At 45.7% G+C, this 21,276-nt stretch overlaps 1 protein-coding gene across 1 annotated transcript; it reads right to left on the bottom strand.

The window, feature by feature from the left end:
* Nucleotides 1-1,702: 1,702 nt before the first annotated feature.
* LOC122944856 (cytochrome b-c1 complex subunit 2, mitochondrial) lies at nucleotides 1,703-21,260 on the bottom strand. The gene is made up of 14 exons (XM_044303544.1): nucleotides 21,154-21,260; nucleotides 18,345-18,422; nucleotides 15,584-15,733; nucleotides 13,398-13,462; nucleotides 12,629-12,685; nucleotides 12,304-12,428; nucleotides 10,802-10,899; nucleotides 10,594-10,651; nucleotides 9,580-9,675; nucleotides 8,822-9,021; nucleotides 8,533-8,613; nucleotides 6,477-6,553; nucleotides 5,323-5,476; nucleotides 1,703-2,025 (listed from the first exon to the last, which is right to left on the bottom strand). Exons 1-14 carry the CDS (start codon nucleotides 21,184-21,186, stop codon nucleotides 1,942-1,944), a joined length of 1,356 nt encoding a protein of 451 aa, XP_044159479.1. The 5' UTR covers nucleotides 21,187-21,260; the 3' UTR covers nucleotides 1,703-1,941.
* Between the last annotated feature and the right edge of the window lie 16 nt (nucleotides 21,261-21,276).

Raw genomic sequence — 21,276 nt, 5'->3', positions numbered from 1 at the left:
TAGTAAAGCTTCCGTATCATCCGGGGAAAAAAGTGGTCTGCCAGTGGATTCTTCATCCTGGGACGAGTCTGGGCTATCTAGGATTTCCCCCGTTTCACTTTCTTCTAATGGATCCGAGTCAGATTTATTAGCCATGCCTGATCTGGTTCCAGGGGAGCTCGAGGCTAGAGGGGAAGCTCTTTTTGAAATCTTTCAAGGAATCAGAGACCTCGGTCTTTACCATCTCCCTAATACTCTGCAGAAGGGATGGGGACTCTTCCTCCACTAGTTTCTCAATGCAACGTTGACATAGCATTTTTGACCAAGAGGGTGCAAGTTTCTTTTTACAGACGGCACATTCTTTCCCAAGATAAAGGGAAAGGAGATTTAGCATGACTAAAGAAGAAAAGTGATGGGGAATGATCCCCCTTACCCCACCAGGAGTACTGGTCTGCTCTCATGACCCTCCTGCTGATCGGTGCGTTGGGCACTCTCGGCATGCGTTCCAAATACCGGAAGTCTCGCAGCCGAGATCCGGATTTCGCGAGATTTTGTCCCCCTGCGCCTGAACTGTCAGGAAGGACCGGCGTGCCAGACGCACCTCCCAGTGCGGCCGGGACTGCAGAGTAGTGGCAGCGCGGCATAATCCAGACCCTAGCAGCTAGCACCAGACTTCCGAAGGCGGCTCCTAGAGGAGACTTACGCCGGAACAGGTAACCCCACTCCAAACGACTCTCAGGGGCCCTGCAGCCTAAAACTTTTTTGCTCTCCACGAACCTTCCTCTGTCTAGGACAGGAAACAGGAACTGGTGGTCTTGGGGCCATGCTCCTCCTTATGAGCTCTCCACGAAAGTTCCTGTTTCCTGTCCTGGATGGAGGCGGTCTCTCTCAAGGGTGCTGTCATGGGCGTAAGGGAAAACTAGTACGAGCCCCAGAGCTGCTCGTACTAGTGTGAGCCACAGGGTTCCTAGCATGTCGGTCGCCTTGCTCCGCCGCCTTGGGGGCTCATCATCATCGCTAGATGATGCGGATGACAAAAGGAAAGTGGGGTCATCCTTGTGCTCACTGGGGCTCTCTGACTCGGAGGCAAGCTGGGCGTATGCCTCCTTGTCCAAGAACATCTGGCGGGCCATAGGGTAGTGTGTGCGTGCGCTGAAATATTTTGTGCGCGCGTGTGTGGGGGGACGGGTGTTCGCGGACTTACCCTAAACCTAACAGACAAAAATAAATAAAGAAAAAAAAACAAAAAACTAACTCGCTGATCAACCGTCCGAAGTTGATCAGCGGTGGGGTTATGCGATGCGCTAACAGTGGACGGGCGCTAAGAGTGCCGGCCACAGTCAGCGTACGCAGAAAAAAATAAAAATGCTTGCGCCCCAAAAAAATGTGGTGGGGAAAGGGGGGGGCAGGGGCAGGCTGCAGAATCCCTGAGGGGAGGGGGTCTAGGTTCACAGAGCTGTGCACCCCAGATGCCCGATTTTTTTTTTTTCCCTCTCAAACTAAAAAAAAAAAAAAAAAAAAAAAAAATTTCCCTGCCTAACCTGTCCCTAAATACTTTTTAGTGAAGGTGGTGCTGGCTCTGGAGATCCGTGCAGCGCTCCTCTCTCCCGGACACAAAAGGAGGAGAGGAGAGCTGCAATAAATTGAACTGCTCGCCCGCCCCTGCAGCCAATCAGAGCCGATCCTGAGAGGTGATGTCAAAACTTACATAATAATTCAAAGATAGAAACAGTAATCTTTTATTGTATGTTATGCTGCCAGCACACAGACACACAAGCTCATCCCCCAAGAAATCATGATCTGAAGCCTTTGTTGATTCCACGTGAGCATTTACATGTATGGCTTGCTGTCATAAATAATTCACGTTACATGGTGTTGATCAAAGACGTCAACTTAAAGGGTCCACTAGTCAAATCTTAGCAAGTGGTCTGGATTTTATACAGGTGACTTCCTGGACGGACGTTACAGATCAGAAACAAAAGGGGTATTTTCCAAGTTTCCGGAAGCTGCCAAAGATTTCTTTCCAGAAACAAACTTCTTTGCAACCTGGAAATAAAAAAGATAACACAAAAATCAAAATGAAGCAATTACCAATCTGTAAACTTAATAACACACCATTACAAGAAATAAAACGAAATATTTAAAATATTAACTAGCACATAATTAATGGGATTCACATGCTGCATTAGCCTACCAGTGAATTATGTGCACGGTGACACATCTGCAGGAACATACTCCTACAAGACAGGCTGGCCCGTCATGCCTGAATGATATACACAGAAAATAACCGAATCCTTCTCATCTTGCCAGGGAGGAGAAGCCAGATAAAAGAGCGCTCAACCATTAGGCCACACAAGTTGTTTATGAGAGGTGTTGATTTGTTCCTTAGACTCTAAATGTTTTTTTCCCCCCTCACCTCCTCTGTATCCTTCCTTGATAAAACTTCACCAACTTGGGGAAATACATTGACATACAAACTTCCTAAAGATCTGTGGGAGGCAGTGTTCCTCGATTCCACCAAATATCAAAACATTAGTTTTATTTCACATTCACTGCTGGAGTATGTTACGGAGAAGGGCAAGTCTCGCGCATGCGCAGTGTGCTGATGAAACCCGCCTAACTGCGGAAGCTGGAGACGGGATGGCGCAGTAACTAGGAGCGCACCGCGCATGCGCGAGACCAACGCGATCCCAGGCCGCACTGCAGGATGTCAATCACACACACACACACACACACGAGGTTAGGGGGCATGCTTATCGTGACTAAGCAAGGAGGCCGCTGCCCCTTGACTTCAGGCTGACCAGGCAACATAGCGCTTAAAACATCGTTTTTTTGTCATGTATGGAGCATCAGATTACCGCGAACACATGATTAATAAGACTGGGGGCTACTATAAAAAGGTAATGCTGGCGGTTTTATATGCGTTTTTGAGGTGACAGGTTCCCTTTAATAGCATTGTCCCTGCAGAGAAGGGATAAATAGAGCAATAAGGGGCAAGTTACTAATGAACAGTGGACTGATATTTTGGAATTAGTCCCCAGATTATCATTAGGGGAAGGGCGGTGCATGTCACAATGATATTTTCTTCATAGAGTTTATAAAACCATGTTACTGATGCACAGAATTGGTAATCGGGAGGACGCGTGCTATCCCAGATGCAGCATGGTCGATGCCTATATGGTGTGAGAATGCACACAGTTAAGATAGTTTGAGGCAGGGGAACCGTGTATATGCCTGCTAACGGTTCTGGACTTAGATCATGTGTAGTTGGCCATCCAGAGAATACTGAATAAAGCACGTAAGGTTATTGCAGCCAGGTGAATCGCTCCCAATCTCCCCCCCTCACCCCACTGGTCGGGAACTTCTTTCTAGAATAAATTAGATAATTAGGCTGGAATATGGAGGGTGTCTAAAAAAAGAATCATCCTTAGGGTCCATTCACACGTCAGTATTTTTCTATATCCCGAATTTCGGTCCGTTTTTTGAGGATCCGTTGTTCCTGAAAATGTTTCCGTATGTCATCCGTTTTTGCGGATCCATTGACTTTGTATAGTACCAGGATCCGATTTTGCGGATAATAATAGGACAAGTTTTATATTTTTTCAGACATGCGGAACGGAACAACGGAAACGGACAGCCCACATTGTGCTGTCTGATTTTTTTCAGGACCCATTGAAAATTAATGGGTACGCAACTGGTCCGGATCTGTTCCGCAAAAAACGGAACAGATCCGGAAAGAAACAACGGACGTGTGAATGGACCCTTAAAATGTTCCCCCACTGTGAGCACTGCAAGATCCTCTAATCAATACTTTTAGCCTGGTATGGATACGATACCGGGATCTGTCCTTTATCGATACTAGGCTGTGCTACTGCCCAGTATCAGATAATATGGATCGCGCTGCTCTTAGCAGCACAGGGAAGAAGGAAGCAGTCTCTCCCTCCCCCTGTGCTGCCGCCAATGAGAGCGCAGATGGGGAGGAGCTGTGGCCACTGCGCCACCAATGATAACTAACGTTTAATATACAACTAGAGCCGGCGGCAGAAACATTGTCGGCACCCTGCCTCTGACAGGGCGCTGCGATCCGCAGCAATTAACCCCTCAGGTGCCACGTTAGTTGTATATTAAACGTTAGTATTAAAAACCATTGGTGGCGGTGCGCCTTCCCCCCTGTATTAAACATTGGTGGCGCAGTGAATAAAGTTACTGATTAGTTTTTAAATGTATTCATGTGAGCGTCGGGGGATCTGTGGATGGCACCGTTTAGGGGAGGGGGATCTGTGGATAGCACCGTTTAGGAGAGGGGAGATCTGTGGATGGCACAGTTTAGGGGAGGGGAGATCTGTGGATGGCACCATTTAGGGGAGGGGAGCTCTGTGGATGGCACCGTTTAGGGGAGGGGAGATCTGTGGATGGCACCGTTTAGGGGAGGGGAGATCTGTGGATGGCACCGTTTAGGGGAGGGGAGATCTGTGGATGGCACCGTTTAGGGGAAGGGGGGGGGGGGGGGGGGGAGGAGGAGATCTGTGGATGGCACCGTTTAGGGGAAGGGGGAGATCTGTGGATGGCACCGGTTTGGGGGGGGGGGGAGGAGATCTGTGGATGGCACCGTTTAGGGGAAGGGGGAGATCTGTGGATGGCACCGGTTTGGGGGGGGGGGGGGAGGAGATCTGTGGCTAATGGTTATTAAATAAAAAGTAAAAAAAAATAAAATGTAAACACGCCCCCCCCCCCCCCAAATATAGAAGACAATATATTGCGATATATCGCACATGCTTAAAATTATATCGCAATATAGATTTTAGGCCATATCGCCCACCCATACGATCCACCTTTAGATGTTAAAACGTCTTAGAGAACCATCTGTTTCTATTCTCGTAATGAATCACTGCTTGATATTTCCTTGCAGAAAAAGCTCCAATGTGAACCCTTTCCCCACCTCCCATTACAAAATGGAGAATGGGGAGCAAAATAGTGAAGCACCGCAATACAGGAAATAAAACCACTATATTATACTCACAAGGGGAGATTAAAAGGCACATCACGTAACCATAAAATCTGCAAGGTTCCCACAGCTTGCCTGACCCGGATTTCATCACTGCTTCATTAGGGCTCAATATACACCCAGTTTCATCCCCATATGCGGCCAAAACAAAAACACATACTATTCAAAAGTATATCTTTGAATAATATGTCTGGCCCGTTAATAGACTACATGTCAGAAACCTTGTTGCGTATATGGTGTAAACACAGCCGGAGCAGTATTTGAATCTGTATAAGAGTCCTTTTAAGTTTAACACTTTTTTTCTCACTTTTAAAAGGGTGACAATTTTGAACACTCACATTTACAACATCAGCGCTGGTTACGGCATCTATTTTCTGGAGGATGGCAGCTGGTGATGAGTAAGAGCCGGATGCCAATGCCTGGGAGCCAATCTCATTCAGCAGCCCAGAGGAATTATCCACAGACAGCAGGTAGTGCGTTTTCAGCTGGTTCCTAAAATGACATCAGTTAGTTTACTCACCGTTTTGACAGACAAACAACTTTTTGATGGGGGTCTTTTCAGCTTTAATGACCAGACACCATTTACCTACGTGAGGTATTAATTTGTTTTTAAAAACAGAGGTTTTCATTAGGCCGCTTTCACAGAAGCGTATTTTGCATCAGTATTTGTCAAATCTTTTTATCATATGTTTTGGGGCAGGCAGAAGAATGGGAAAACATATAATATACGATAGCTAGATGTATTATGTATGTATGGCTTTCTCACTAAGGCATGCCATCCCTTTATGACTGGTGTGGATCGAATTTCTGGGACCTCCAAAGTTACTGGAGATGAAGGGGGCTCAATGCAGCGACCCCTGCACAATGCACCTGGTGTGACAAGCTGTCTGTATGCATTCCATTGCTGCTGGCCAATCAATGGTCTCAGCAGTGGTATGTACAGAAATCTCACATAGATGGGCATGTCACACTTTCGGTCTGGTGGGGTTAGAAGGCGGGGAACCGTGATGTTCAGGCGTAACGCCCCCTTCACCACCTCTTTTTTTTTTACAGCAAGTCTAACCCCAGTATCAGATTCAGACAATCCCTTTAAATCAACTCAAATCAGAGTAGACCGTAGATTAGCATATAGGAAAGGAGAAAGAGGGACTGGAGCCAGTTGATGGATTTAACACAGAACAGAACTGAGCAGCTTGCATCTTACTTAAGTGCATGCTGCAAATGTCAAACGGTACAACATTTTTAATTAAACCCAATTATATATCTTTCATAAAACACACAGAACTGATTGAACCATAAAAACACACACAAAGCAGTTAAGCATGTATGCTAAGGTGTCCGTGCTACACAGACATTCAAAGCCCAGCCACATATAAATACACATTAGTGTTTAATGTAAATGTCTGATTACAAGTCTTTCCTTGAGGAGCAATGTTGTCAGAAATTGACATGAACGTATTTCAGATCTTAGAACCGATTCCCAATTACTCACTTGGCTCTTGTAAGATCAGCTTCTGTGATACTGCCTTGTGCAACAGTCTTCACTTGGTTAACTGCAGCATTAATCACCTAAAAAAGAAAAAGGTATAAATCTACAACAGGTATATACTAAAGTGGTTTTGCAAGACGTTTTCTGCTTAGTGTCACCTCCTAGTGGCTGTAGCTATACCTAAGGTCTTCTGTGTCCCCCAATGACACGAGAGAGAAAAAATAAATAAAAATAAAAAGGCAATAAGGTAGGGAGAATGCCATAAAATACTTTGCTCGCTCATCTGAAAACCGCCACTGCATCTCTGCCGCTTCACCACTCTGCTTCAGCAATGTGAGCTTACTTATTTTATGTCATTTCTCCCCATTGCCCCGATCGTCATTGACTTTGCTTGTTACTGGAAATACCATAAGCCATCATATGGACCCTACTGTAGTTTTAAGTACAGGGCTTGCGCTGTTAATGCAAGCTTTGTGCAAGATTTGTAGCAGAAATTTGACTGTTGCATCGTGAATTAGGCTTGCAGAAACCCACATGCTTGCAGGATTTTCAGGATTATTTTTTTTATCACTTGTTTGCTTTATGGATATGCACCTATGACTATGAATAAGAATGTGCTAGTCTTAATTTTCTTGTAGTATTTATTGAGGGTAGCGCCTCTTTTAGACTGAGCAAATGCCCATCTGCCTGGGGCTTCTGAGCAAAGTACAAATGTAGCTGGTTCCTACACGGCCCTGAAAATGTGGACTTGGATAAGTCTAAGGCCCCTTTCACACGAGCGAGTATTCCACGCGGGTGCAATGCGTGAAGTGAACGCATTGCACCCGCACTGAATCCGGACCCATTAATTTCTATGGGGCTGTTCACATGAGCAGTGATTTTCACGCATCACTTATGCGTTGCGTGAAAATCGCAGCATGCTCCTCTTTGTGCGTTTTTCATGCAACGCAGGCCCCATAGAAGTGAATGTGGTTGCGTGAAAATCGCAAGCATCCGCAAGCAAGTGCGGATGCGGTGCGATTTTCACGCACGGTTGCTAGGAGACGATCGGGATGGAGACCCAATCATTATTTTCCCTTAGAACATGGTTATAAGGGAAAATAGCATTCTGAATACAGAATGCATAGTAAAATAGCGCTGGAGGGGTTAATATTTTATTTATTTTTTTAACTCCCCTTAATCCACTTGCTCACGCATCCTGGCATCTCCTTCTGTCTTGATCTTAGCTCTGTGTAGCAACAAAGACCTTTGGTGACGTCACATTCATCACATGATCTTACCATGGTGATGGATCATGTGATGACCGGAGTGACGTCACCACAGGTCCTATTGCTACACAAAGCCAAGATGAAGACAGAAGGAGATGCTGGCTACTCGAGCAAGTGGACTAAGGCGAGTTAAATTATTTTTTTAAACCCCTCCAGCGCTATTTGACTATGCATTCTGTATTCAGAATGCTATTATTTTCCCTTATAACCATGTTATAAGGGAAAATAATACAATCTAGAGAACACTGATCCACTGGGTACCAAATACGCGCAATTTTTCTCATGCGAGTGCAAAACGCATTACAATGTTTTGCACTCGCGCGGAAAAATCGCGGGTGTTCCCGCAACTCACCCGCACATTTTCCCACAACGCCCGTGTGAAAGGGGCCTAAGAGAGGCGGTATATTAGTGATAGGGACCTGTCTGCAGGAGCCACCTTGACGCTTGGTCGATGGGCCACACACAAGTTGGATCAAAATGTGCGCCAAGAGCTTCCATTGATCCATTTATAGTAGGTATAGTACCACTTGAATTTAGAATGATCCCCATTTCTCAGCTTTACTGCATATGTGTGTGTGCAGCCATTTTTTTTTTATTTTTTTTTTTTATCAACTAGGTTTTCTTAATGGATATGCACCTATGACTATGAATAAGAATGTGCCAGTCTAAATTTTCTTGTAGTTGCAGGATTTTCAGTCACAGAAATTCCTGCAGTAAATGTGCTGCATCTGATTACCCCCTTATGGTAGTAAAACTTTAGGCAGAACCTCTTAAAGTTTTTACTTCCTTACATCAGTCGTCGTAGCTGCGTGCGAGATAGCGTACACTCCAAAAAGACCAGAATCTGAATAGTTGGCATTGAATGCAGATACCTGAAAGCATAAATAAGATTAATTACATTCAAATAAGTAGAAAACAAAAACAAAAAGACTGCAACATTTCCCAGTCTTCTGCAATTCCCACAAAATCTATTCACTGGTTCCTCTGAATCAACTAAGCAAAACATTCGTGATCACAACAGAGATGTTTTCACCATTAACAAGGCACTTTCTCTGCCCCCCACTTTAGTTTTAGACTTACGTCAAAGGGCTGATTAGTTGCCTTGGACACAGCTTGATACAATTTGCTGGTGGTGTTGCTTCCCCTCTTGATGTAAGGTCCTGCACCCAGGACGTGCTGGAGGACACTAAAAGCATTTGCTTCAGGGCTTCCTACCGATGCTCCTTCTACAACAACAGCAGCATGGACAAGATCGTTTCCAGTCTGCTCTCGGATCTCACCTGGTGGGAAAGATCATATTAAGATCAATTTTCTTCACCCGCTGCTTCAGGTTTAGGCCTCGTGCACATGGCCTGTAATAAATTCTGCCTCCTACTGGATATAAAGAATTTGGCACAAACTTAAGAGAAAAAACTAAAAAAAAACTCCATAAGATGCTGTTTGTATGGAGGTATTTTTCCCCGGAGATAACAGTTCTGTACATAGTGCACCTGCAGGAAGCATGGCACATTTATACAAGGAGGCTGTACACACATCCGCAAGGTCTTGCTTTGAATGGTTAGTACAGCAGACCAATTTTGCTTCAGACATTTTTTTCTATTTTTGTATTGAAAACATACGTACTTGGTCCAGTGTAATATGCAAGCTCCCAGTAAACAAATGCTTCCATTGCAACATAGTGTGTTGTGTGGCTGAAAGGGCACCAGACAATGATCTGGCTATGGGTAACAACCAGATGCAACGCGGCAAATTCCATTACTCAGCATGAATATTCCATGAAATGCACAAGACGACAGTGCTGAAAAATAGATTTGAATCATCATTGGGCACACACATACCTCCACGATACTGAGCCTTCACCGACCCAGAACCCGCTCCACTTCGGATGTTAAGGAAGTGCTCTCCAACTTGTTTAAGGACAGAATGATTGACGCCTGAAACAGGATATTGTACCAAATGAGTTTCTACAAAACTTGTCTTCTTACACTCAGGATTACAATATTTTTCCACCTATAAAGACACACTTTGTCAGTGCGTCTAATGGGATGAATACTAAGAAGCGCTTCCATTACAGAATACAGTGCTCCCTGTGCTGGCTCTGTACTCACCGCTCCCTGATCTTCTGCCGGCACCACACACTGTGCTGTCACCTGCGCACAGCGTGACGACGTAGGCGTGCTCTGTGACCTCACATTGTGTAACACTGGGTCACGGCACAGCGCGGCAGGAAGAGTGCTGGATCTCAGGAGCGGTGGCAGCAACCGGAACAGGAGGAATAAGTGCATTTTTATTTATTTTTTGTCTGATCTAAGGTGCAATCAACATTGGGGGTCGGAGCTAAGGTCTGATGAAAAAAAATCCATATATTCCCCCCCCCAACTAGAGGATCTCAAAACCGGGGCAAAATTCTTCCAACAGGAGTGTTTTGCTTCGGTTTTCAGATCCTCTGCCAGATCTTAAAACCGGAATACAAGGTGCAGATGTAGCCTTATATGGCAAAAATCCGGTATATATTTTTCCATGATTAAATTCAAAATATTTATGTAAAAACCTGTTCAAATATCACAGATTTCAGAGTCACTGAAACACATATACCATCACTGAAAAGTGTAGTGGCTGGGGAAGCAGGGCTCACCAAGACTGAGGGGAGATTTATTAAACCTTGGGTACAGGAAAACTGGCTTAGTTGCCCAACGCAACCAATCAGATTCCACCTTTCATTTTCCAAAGGAGCTCTGAAAAATGAAAGGAGGAATCCGATTAGTCGATATGGACAACTAAGCCAGTTTTCCTTTACACCAGGCTTGATAAATCTCCCATGTGCCATAATGCAATTTCTCCATAATACGCACCTAATCCAACCAGTGCCATTCTTGCGCTTGTAAAGTGATTCTGTACAAACTGATGAAGCTACAAAAAGACAGATTTTAATTAAAAATCCAAGAAAACCACAAAGTTTTAAAGGTTCATATCTAGAGTTTGAATTTAAAGTTCTTGGATGTCTACAATCCATAAATAATGATACTAGCGAGAAATATATATTTTATACTGATTATTTACCTCATCAGGTGATACTTTTCCAACTCTGTAGTTGGGACAATACAAGGAGTTAGCAAGTGTATTTCGGTAAGATGCAGCATGTAGGTTTTCCAAGACACCTAAAAAACCAATGCAAATTAAAAACAATCATAGTTACCCTACACAAGTGCATCCAAGTGTCCTTAGTGGGAGAGTTAGGACGAGTTCACATGCAGCAGATTTCTTGCAGAAATTTTTGCTACAGTCCCATTCACCTGAATGAGGGCTGCAAAAATCCATGAGCTTCCTGCATGAACAATCCAATTCAGATGGATGGAAATGATGTTCAGTCGCAGAGTATTTTGCAAAAAGTCTGCAGTTTGTGAAATGCCCTTAGGGCTGTGATGGCTAACCTCCGGCACTCCAGCTGTGGTAAAATTACAACTCCAAATATGCACACTTGCTTAGCTGTTTTCAGAACTCCATAGAAATGAATGGATTATGGTGGGAGTCGTAGTTTCACCACAGCTGGAGTGTCGGAGGTTAGCCATCACTGCCTTAGGGTGTATTCAAATGTGGCATATGTGAAACTGTAATTTCTGCGACTGTCCTATTCATCTGAAAGGGTCTTCACGTACATACTGCAGAAAAAAACCCATTTAGATGATCCTCAGTTTCAAAACTTTCCACCAAAAAATATGCCATGTGTGAACATACCCTACAGGAACTAGACTGTATGCATACCAAGAGAAGGTAATTTACAAAAACGCTTTAAAGGGGTATTCTGGTCATATAAAGTTAGCCCCTATGCACAGGATAGGGAATGAGCATTATATTGGTTTGGAGTCCTACCGCTGGGACCCCAGCTCTCATGAGAACAGGGGCACCATACCCCCCTGAAATAACTGGAGTGGCCAGCCAGGAGTTCGGCAGACAGCCAAGTACAGCAACCATTCTGGTAGGTCAGTTCATTTTAAGGGGCTCCACAGGGCACCTGTTCTCGTGATCAGCAGTCCCAGCAGGACTCCCACTGATCTAATATTTATCCCATATCCTGTGGATAGGGCATAACTTATATAATCAATATACCCCTTTAAGGCCAATTTCGCTGAAGCATAATGTGGATGCATAAGAATCTAAGATGCTGTTAGTTTGGGTCATCAGAAGGCTGGTACTTATGTCGTAAAGGTGCAGAAATGTGCCCATATAGTGGTCATGTGAAACTGGTCTTAGGTCAGCCTTGAATTGCTTTTTTTTTTAAATGCTATGTTTCAGCCAAAACCAGGAGCGTATTATAAAAAAAAAAAAAAAAAAAAAAAAGAAGGCCTTTCCTTCCTTTTAGGATAACCGTTTCTTGGCTGACTTTTTGGGATTTGTGTGTTGCTTTTGGAGTTCTATCTTTGTACTGCCTGGAAGAACCACCTTAGACTTATCTACCTCTCATACATCTTTGAGCCAACTGGATGCCTTTTTACAGGACAGCAGCTAAAACGCTTTTTCTAACATTTGCCCTAACGATGGTTACTGGCCTACCCATTACTCACCAACTTGTGGATTTTGATGAGCCAGAGCTTTATCAAGCTTTATCCGTCCATCAAGGCCAGACACTTCCCATCTTCTAAATTCCGGGGCCGTAGTGACATTGATGAGATATTCCATCACAGTATCACTGAAATACAATTTATGAATTTACTATCTTGCATTCCTTTCAGATATTTATTTTCAAGTGTGAGTTTCTTAAAGTGTATGGAAGTATAAAAAATAAATTTTGCTATTATGCATCCTTCTCCCCTATACCCCCACCGCACTGACCCAGAGTCTGGAGGGCATGGTGTTCTTCATACTGGTGAAAATGGAAAAATTACTTACACGTAGTCTCTCAGACATTCCACGCTGTAGACCATGTTTTCCCTGGTAGATGTTACACTGCAAACAAATACGTACAATTATTCGGCTTGGCTTATTCTTAACAGAACAAATATTTGCCAATAAGAAATTCGTTATTGCGAATTATTGTTCCTATGGCAAATCTAAATGCACATCCAAACCATACATTTACATAATGTGGTAACATTATCATTGTGTCATAGCGTTAAAGGAGTTTTCTAGGGTTTTACTGATGAGCCATCTTTAGGACAGGTCATCAATAACAGATCTGTGGGGAGCGGAGCCCCAGCACCTCCACCAACCAGCTAATCGGAAACTATGCATTGGACTGAGTTGAAAGCAGAGGCTCCTATTGACTTGAATGGGGACTCAGCGCCAGTATCTCGGCAGGGCCAATAACTCTGCGGACAGAGTGTTCTGCTTCCGGCTCCATCCACTGTATATTTTCCAGCGCCGATGGCTTTCCGAAACAGTTGATCGGGTGTCAACACTCCACCGATCTGATATTGATGACCTATCTGGAGGTTAGGCCATCAATCTCTCAGTACTGGAAAACCCACTTTAAAACTAATGTAACAAGGTCAAGAAAAAAAGTGTTGCAGGTGACTTGCCCCAAACAGTTGGCAAATGATTTTACAGCATACATGTTTAGCTTGGAGTCCCCCTTTAAATGCTGGACTGAACCTGATGTTTTCTAAACTATGCTACAAAAAAAAAAAAAAAAAAAAGATTACATGTTATAGACACAAACCTTAATCCTGCACCAGCAGCTTCTAGACCTCGGGTTATTTTAAAAGAAGAGGCTCCCTTTGTAGTCTGAAAGGGAAAAAAAAAAATGGATTCCATTGAGTCAAACGAGGACGGATCAGTTTTCTGTTGTGGCAGAGAAAACGGAACAGTCCCTAATGACTTGCATTGGGGGTCATGCCAGATCCGTCTTGCTCCGCATCCCAGGACGGAAAGCAAACCACAACATGTTGCGGTTTGCTCTCCAGTCTGGGAACACAACGCATTTTGGAGCATTAGATTCTGTTCCTTTCAATTCAGCTTTGTACCCATTTACAATGAATGGGGACAAAACTGAAGCGTTTTTCTTCCGGTATTGAGCCCCTATGACGGAACTCAATACCGTAAAACAAACGCTGGTGTGAAAGTAGCCCAACACTGTTCCTGTGTGAAATACAGCACCAATGGACACCAATAGCTCTTGCTTTTACAGTACTTACAACCTTTTAACTAGAAGACAAGGGTAGGTTAAGAATGGCTTGTTGGAATGCATTAAATGGGCAGCTGCAGTACATCCTGCAATTTCTCACCCCTTCAAGGTTAAACAGGGTGGATAGACTGCAACTGCCTGAAGAATACATTAATATAATGCTAGTTTCTAAACATGACTTTTCTAAACCACAGTACAGGGAGGCAGAGTTATTAGAGGGGTCCTCTGCTCAGGATCCTTCTCTGTTGAATCTCTCTCGCTCTGGCATTACACAAACAGAGGAATGATGTAAATTGGTGTAGTGTAATCATTCATTTCCCCTGTGGTGGCGCTGTAGAGGACGTAAACACCTATTGCCAATGTTTTCTCAATGGTAATATAGGGGGGGGGGGGGGGGGGGGGGGAGACGACGACGACACAGAAGGAGGACACTTTATGATCAGCTTATATGCTGAAACTGAGCATGCTTGACCAGTGAGCTGAAGGTGAACTACAGGTCATAACCCTTGAAAGGGAGTGGTAAGTATCAGATTTTTGGCCAATAAATAGTTTGTGATTATGTAGGAAACTACTGAAAAGATTTACTTACTAAATATGGATTTTTACCTTGTAACAGTTTTTTTTCTTCATTGATACCAAATACCCCCTTAAGACTCTACAGATTAGTGCCTGGTACTAGAGATGGTTTTTCAACCTCTGCTACCCATGAAACCGGCCATGATAATTCAGAAACGGCTGAACAGAAGAACCTAATGCCTCAAACATAAGGACTAGGTTATGCCAAAATACATTATACTACCTACAAAAACAATTTTATGGCTATGAAGCATAGCCTATGATTTCCATGAGCTGATGTTTTCCTAAGGATTATTCATAGTTATGTCATAATTGTATTTTTCAATAAACTTGCATTTTATTTGATATATTTGGTGGGTGTTGCCTTTATTCCTTGTTGGGAATTGTTCTTAAATTACATTTGTGGCATTTTTAGTGTGGGGATACATTAGTCCAATGTAGGAAAAGTGTGTCCCTTTTCGGCATTTTAGGTGCTTTTTAATAGGTCTTGGCACACATTTTATTTCATTTGCCATGCTCCTCCACAAATGTTACTAAATACACTAGATATGTCGCTATAGAAGCAGTCACAAACATTGTGAGGTTCTTGAACCACAAGGCCATGTAAAATTCCAACCAACTTAAAGGGGTTGTCCAGGTTCAGAGCTGAACCCGGACATACCCTTATTTTCACCCCGGCAGCCCCCCTGAGCCTAGCATCGGAGCATCTCATGCTCCGATGCGCTCCAGTGCCCTGCGCTAGATCGCGCAGGGCACGGGCTCTTGTGTTTTCAATAACACACTGCCGGGCGGTAACTTCCGCCCAGCAGTGTGTTCGGTGACGTCACCGGCTCTGAGGGGCGGGCTTTAGCTCTGCCCTAGCCGTTTTACTGGCTAGGGCAGAGCCAAATCCCGCCCATCAGTGCCGGTGACGTCACCGGGGTTCCTGTCAGCCCCATAGAGAGCCCGGTACGTCACCGGAACTCAGAAAAATGCCTTTGCCCTGTGCAATTTAGCGCAGGGCAAAGGAGAGCATCGGAGCATGAACTGCTCCGATGCTCATGCAAGGGTGGCTGCCTGGGTGAAAATGGAGGGCTGTCCAGGTTCAGCTCTGAACCTGGACAACCCCTTTAAGCTAAAAACACATCTTGGAATGCAAAACTTACCAGGTTAGAGGCAAGGCGCAGCACATGATTAACACCCAAGTTGTTAGCATTTTCGTATCTGCTTCCAGCCTTTACAAACACTCCAATTTTAGAAGCCGGGGAGTAGTTTTCTAGAGATGCAATCACCAGCCCATTTGGCAACTTTGTGATCTGTAAAGCACACACACAACGTACTTACTGACAGGCAGAACATTACATGGTTTATCCAAGTTATCTGGTCCTCTCTACCTTTCTGGCTGCAGCAGTATATGGGATGTCACTGAGGCCCGAGCGATTGGCTGCATGGTGACCTGCGAGCACAGAACGTCACTGCTGAAGCCAGGAAAACAAACAGCAGTGGGGAGGACTGGAGCGCAACGCTGGAAGTAGTAGGGGAGAAAGGGGTATAACCTCTTGTTATTCTATCACATGTACAGGGGCTGCCAGAGGTTTCATTTAACTTGGACAAGTTTATCATGCACAACATTATGTATACATGGCTACATTCACAGTAGCGCTGTGAATCTGGTAGCCTGATCCGACGGGTTGTTCCAGCATAAATTTTGGCCAGACCAAAAGCTCTGTATGGTATGCAGCAATATTTGCTCGGCCGAAACCTAGCATTTTTGCCGGCAAAGCAGCTGCATCCCATTATAGTCAATAGGGATCTGGTGGTACATGGTCGTATCTGGCAATGATGGACACGGTGAGCTCCGGTAGCCTGATTTTCACGGTCCCGGCCACCAGAGAGCCCGGCGCTTTTTCCTGTAGTGTGCAAGCACGACCACTGCTGCTGGATTGCAGGGTGGTTGTACCCATGAAAACGAGCAGCGTATATAGTGATGGAAAAATGAATCAAGCCAACAAAGGAGGCAAATATAGACAATCACAATACATTAGTAAGTGCCTTGTATTAGGGATCGACCGATATAGATTTTTTAGGGCCGATACCGATAATTTGTGAACTTTCAGGCCGATAGCCGATAATTTATACCGATATTCTGGGAATTTTCATTTTTGAAAAAAAATTAAAAATTCCCACAAATCTGCTGAAAATTTATGTTTATTGTTAATGTGTATTTTTTTTTTTGTAAATCTTTCTTTTTCATTTATATTTAATATTTTGGTGTTTTTATTATTTTTTTTGTAACTTTTTTTTTTAAACTAACTTTTAGCCCCCTTAGGGACTAGAACCCTTGTCCTATTCACCCTGATAGAGATCTATCAGGGTGAATAGGAGCTCACACTGTCCCTGCTGCTGTGTGCTTTGTGCACACAGCAGCATGGAGCTTATCATGGCAGCCAGGGCTTCAATAGCGTCCTGGCTGCCATGGTAACCGATCGGAGCCCCAGCATTACACTGCTGGGGCTCCGATCGGAGGAGCAAGGGAGAGGGGATCCTGTGGGGGGGGCGCACTGCGACTGGGGTGGGGGGGGGGGGCCCTATGCGCCACCACTGGTTAATACTGGGGGGGAGGGGGGGCGCACTGCGCCACCAATGCTTAATACTGGGGGGGCTTGGGGGGGAGGCGCACTGCGCCACCAATGCTTAATGTTGGGGGGGTTGGGGGGGGGGGGCGCACTGCGCCACCAATGTCTAATACTGGGGGGCGCACTGCGCCACCAATGAAGCTTAATCTCCAATTAATTCATATACAGGAGGCGGGAGCTGGCTGCAGGATCACATAGCCGGCTCCCGACCTCTATGACAAGTAGCTGCGATCCGCGGCACCTGAGGAGTTAACTACCGCAGATCGCAGCTACAGCTCATAGAGGCCGGGAGCCGGCTATGTGATCCTGCAGCTCCCGCCTCCTGTATATGAATGAATGATAGATTAATCTTCATTGGTGGAGCAGTGGCCATAGCTCCTCCCCTCCTCCTGTCCCCTGTCCTCTCATTGGCGGCAGCGGCAGCAGCACAGGGGGAGGAGACACTGCTTCCTTCTCCCCTGTGCTGCTGAGGGAACACGGAGAGCGCTGTCAGCAGCGCGATCTGTGTTCCCCATACACTATCGGAATATCGGCAAAATAGATGCCGATACCGATAGTGTTCAAAATCCTGAATATCGGCCGATAATATCGGTAAATCCGATAATCGGTCGATCCCTACCTTGTATTCACTTTCTCTGCGTGATAAATGCCATTTGCTGAAGTAAGACAGTTCCTTTAGGCCACTAAATACAGTATAAGGGAATCAAGTTGCGCTATTACATATTACAATGCACGGATTGGTTGAGGTCCCACCGATCCTGAGGACGCACTGGTTTTACTCTCGACTTCTGGCAGATAGCTGCCTGCTTAGGTGCAATGGCTCTAGTGCACATGACAACACTTCTCACAACTGCCATCTTACACCAAGGCGAATTGAATTGTTGTGGTAAATGTTGGCATCTTAGGGTACTTTCACATTAGCGGCAGGGGAGTCCGGCGTGTCAACAGCCTGTCGGATCCGTCCTGCCGCTAGTTCACGTGTGCCCCTGGACTGGCGCTCCATCCTTATTGACATGCAGTACTTTTAGTCCGGCTGCCTCTTGCCGTCGGAACTCCGCCCCCATTATAGTCAATAGGGACTGAGCGGCAGTCCGAGGGCACAAGTGAACTAGCGGCAGAACTCCTCTGCGGCTGGTGTGAAACTAGCCTTAACAGTTCATGTCTAAATAAATATAAACTATATCTTGCCACTCAAAGCCCCTGTCTACACAGGCAGAAAGCAGCGCAAGACTACATATAATATGGATTTTATGACTGCCATAAAATCTGGCATGTCATCACTGAAGCTTACCTCTAGTTCCTCGGGCAGAAGACGTGCTCCTCCGGCAGCTTCTGGCTTTGCAGCTGCTGTTGCAGAGTACAGCCTTCTCTATAAGAAAGGACAAAGGACACGGTTACTAGATATCATCACCGAGCTCCTACTGTGGTGACAGCAGCAATATTGTATTCAGCCGGGATACAAGAAGCAATAAGACTCCATTTTTGGTGACTACTGGTAACATTTTTTTAATCTATCACCTTTCAGCCTCTAAATGATCGCTGGGCACCCCGCAGAGTGGCACAGCCCCAGAACAGCTCTGCCAGAGACTAATGGAACTACAAGGAGCCATGTCCTCCTGTAACTGGGGCCCAGTGGATACCCCAGTTACAGTGGAAGACTGCACATTAAATCATAATAAATTCAAGTAAGTTTAAACATCTTAAAGGGGTTTTATCATCTCAGACATTGGTGGCATATTGCCAAGATATGCCACCAATTTCAGATAGGTGCGGGTCCCAGCTCCTATTTCCAGAAGTCCCATAGAAATCAATGTAGAGTGCACTGCATAAGCGCAACCACAGCTTAGGCCTTATTCACACAGTTAAGCCCCTTTCACACGAGCGAGTATTCCGCGCGGGTGCAATGCGTGACACGAACGCATTGCACCTGCACTGAATCCAGACCCATTCATTTCAATGGGTCTGTGTACACGAGCGTTGGCTTTCACGGATCACTTGTGTGTTGCGTGAAAAATCGCAGCGTGTTCTATATTCAGCGATTTTCAGGCAACACAGGCCCCATAGAAATGAATAAGGCTGCGTGAAAATCTCATCGCATCCGCAAGTAAGTGCGGATGCGATGCTATTTTCACTGATGGTTGCTAAGAGATGTTGTTTGTAAACCTTCATTTTTTTTAATTACGCGCGTGAAAAACGCATCAAAACGCAATGCACCTGCGCAATAAAAACAGAGAAAACTTAATGTACTTGCTTGCAAAATTGCGCATTTATCACTGAATGCATCTGGACCCGCTCGTCTACAAGGGGCCTCAGTGTTCGGTCAGTGATTTCCTTTACTGATTTTGAGCCAAAACCAGGTGCGGCTCTAAACACAGAACAGGAGCAGATCTTTCCCTTATACCTGATCTCCGTGGAGGCCCCAGTCCTGGCTTTAACCTCTGTAAATCTCTGACGTGTGAGGAAGGCGTTATCTGCCTCTATGAGAATGCCAGAAATAGCCACAGAAATGAAAGGAGGACGGCCACGCATCCTCTGCTGCCCTCCGTTCACTTTGGGGGTCCCATTCTGGAAATAGGTGCAGGTCCCAGAGGTAGGATCGTCACCTATCTGACATTGGTGACATTCTCTAGCGATATATACCATCCACGTCTGAGGTGAGTTAACCCCTTTAAAGAGGTTTTCTGACATTTTTAACTGATGATGGGGGTCCAACGCCCAGGACCCCCATCGATCTGCTGTTTGAGAAGGCAGCGGCACTTGTTGTAGCGCTGCTGACTTCTCTCTGCTCAACCAAGCACAGCGCTGTCGATCGAACAGTGGCTGTGCTTGGTATCGCAGCTCAGCCCCATTCACTTCAATAAAGCTATGCTGCGCCTAAGCCACGTGACCGGCAGGGGTCTCCCACTGATCAGATACTGATGACCTATTCCAGAGGATGCTAACCGACATCCGCCGGCCCCATTCACTATAACGGGGGACCGGCAGAGATCCAGCCGCAAGCCAGCAAACGCGCGGAGAAGCGGTTAGAAGAAAACCGATGCGCGCAGCAGCATTTGTCCAGCTGCTTCTCGGCACATTTGTTGCGGTTGCAGCCGAATGGCCACCGGTCCCCATTATAGTAAATGGGGCCAGACAGCGATGCTGGAATGTAGAGATCCGGCAGACTGTTCCCGGCCGAAACAGCCGGACGGATTTCTTTAAATACAAATGTGAAACAGGCCTGATCGGTGGGGGACCTACTGCTGGGACCCCCTCGACTAAAAACCCTCTACCCCGCAGGGTGCTCCACATAAACAGAGCAGTGGGTGAACATACAACAACCTGACAATTCATTTCAGGGGGCCCTGCAGGGAATATGGCCCCCCAGTCTTATGATAGTGAAAGGGGAGGGTCGAGTAGTGGGACCACCACCAATCTAAAATTGGGGGTCACATTAATGCATTTATACCATTGTAAATATATCACTGTCCTCTCTCCACCACGACGGCACTTTTTCCAGTCGGGTCATTTTAAAACTTTTTTTTTTTTTTTTTACATTTCATAAAACCACTAATAATTCTAAAACTAAAATCATGGACACTGTAGGCGCAATCCCCAGAGCCCGCTGCCTGCAGAGATTACAGCTCTGAAGCCTGCAGTATGGTTAATGCCGCTCAGTGCTACAATCTACTGGTTTTTACTTTCTTTTGAAACCACAACAGCATCAGGTACACTGACAGGGCTCAGGGTGAAGCAAAGTGGTGTGTATAACATGCTGGGAGTTGTAGTCCCCCCAAGGAGCTGCAGGCCATGGGTACACTCTAGTGCAGCAGTCACCCAGGACACCGGGGTCACCTTCACCGTGTCCCCCGCCGTTCTCTCACACACTGCGGTGCTCCCCTCCGCCAGCTCCCGCACTGACACCCCAGCACCTGCCGCACAGCCCGCCTGTCACCGGGGGTCACCCGGGCAATACCATCCATAGACACCGAGGTGAAGGCCTGAGTTACCACCGGCGTCCCCCACCCCTCCATTATAAACGAGCCCAGCCATAACAGCCCCGAGCCGCAGCCCGAACCACCGGGAGTGACCGGACGGTAACACCGGAGACAGGTCCTTACAGAGAGGAACCGGGCGCCGCTGATCAGCTTCATGACCGCGCTCTCTCCTTCAGCCCCTGACAGGAAGACAAGATGGCCGCGTCCACTTACCCGGCATGCCCAGCGCCGCCCCCTTTCTGCTTA

This window comes from Bufo gargarizans, chromosome 8 (genome assembly GCF_014858855.1).
Source record: "Bufo gargarizans isolate SCDJY-AF-19 chromosome 8, ASM1485885v1, whole genome shotgun sequence".
Lineage (NCBI taxonomy): Eukaryota > Metazoa > Chordata > Amphibia > Anura > Bufonidae > Bufo > Bufo gargarizans.
The sequence above is the reverse complement of the archived record's forward strand: the minus strand, read 5'-3'. Positions and strand labels throughout refer to the sequence as shown.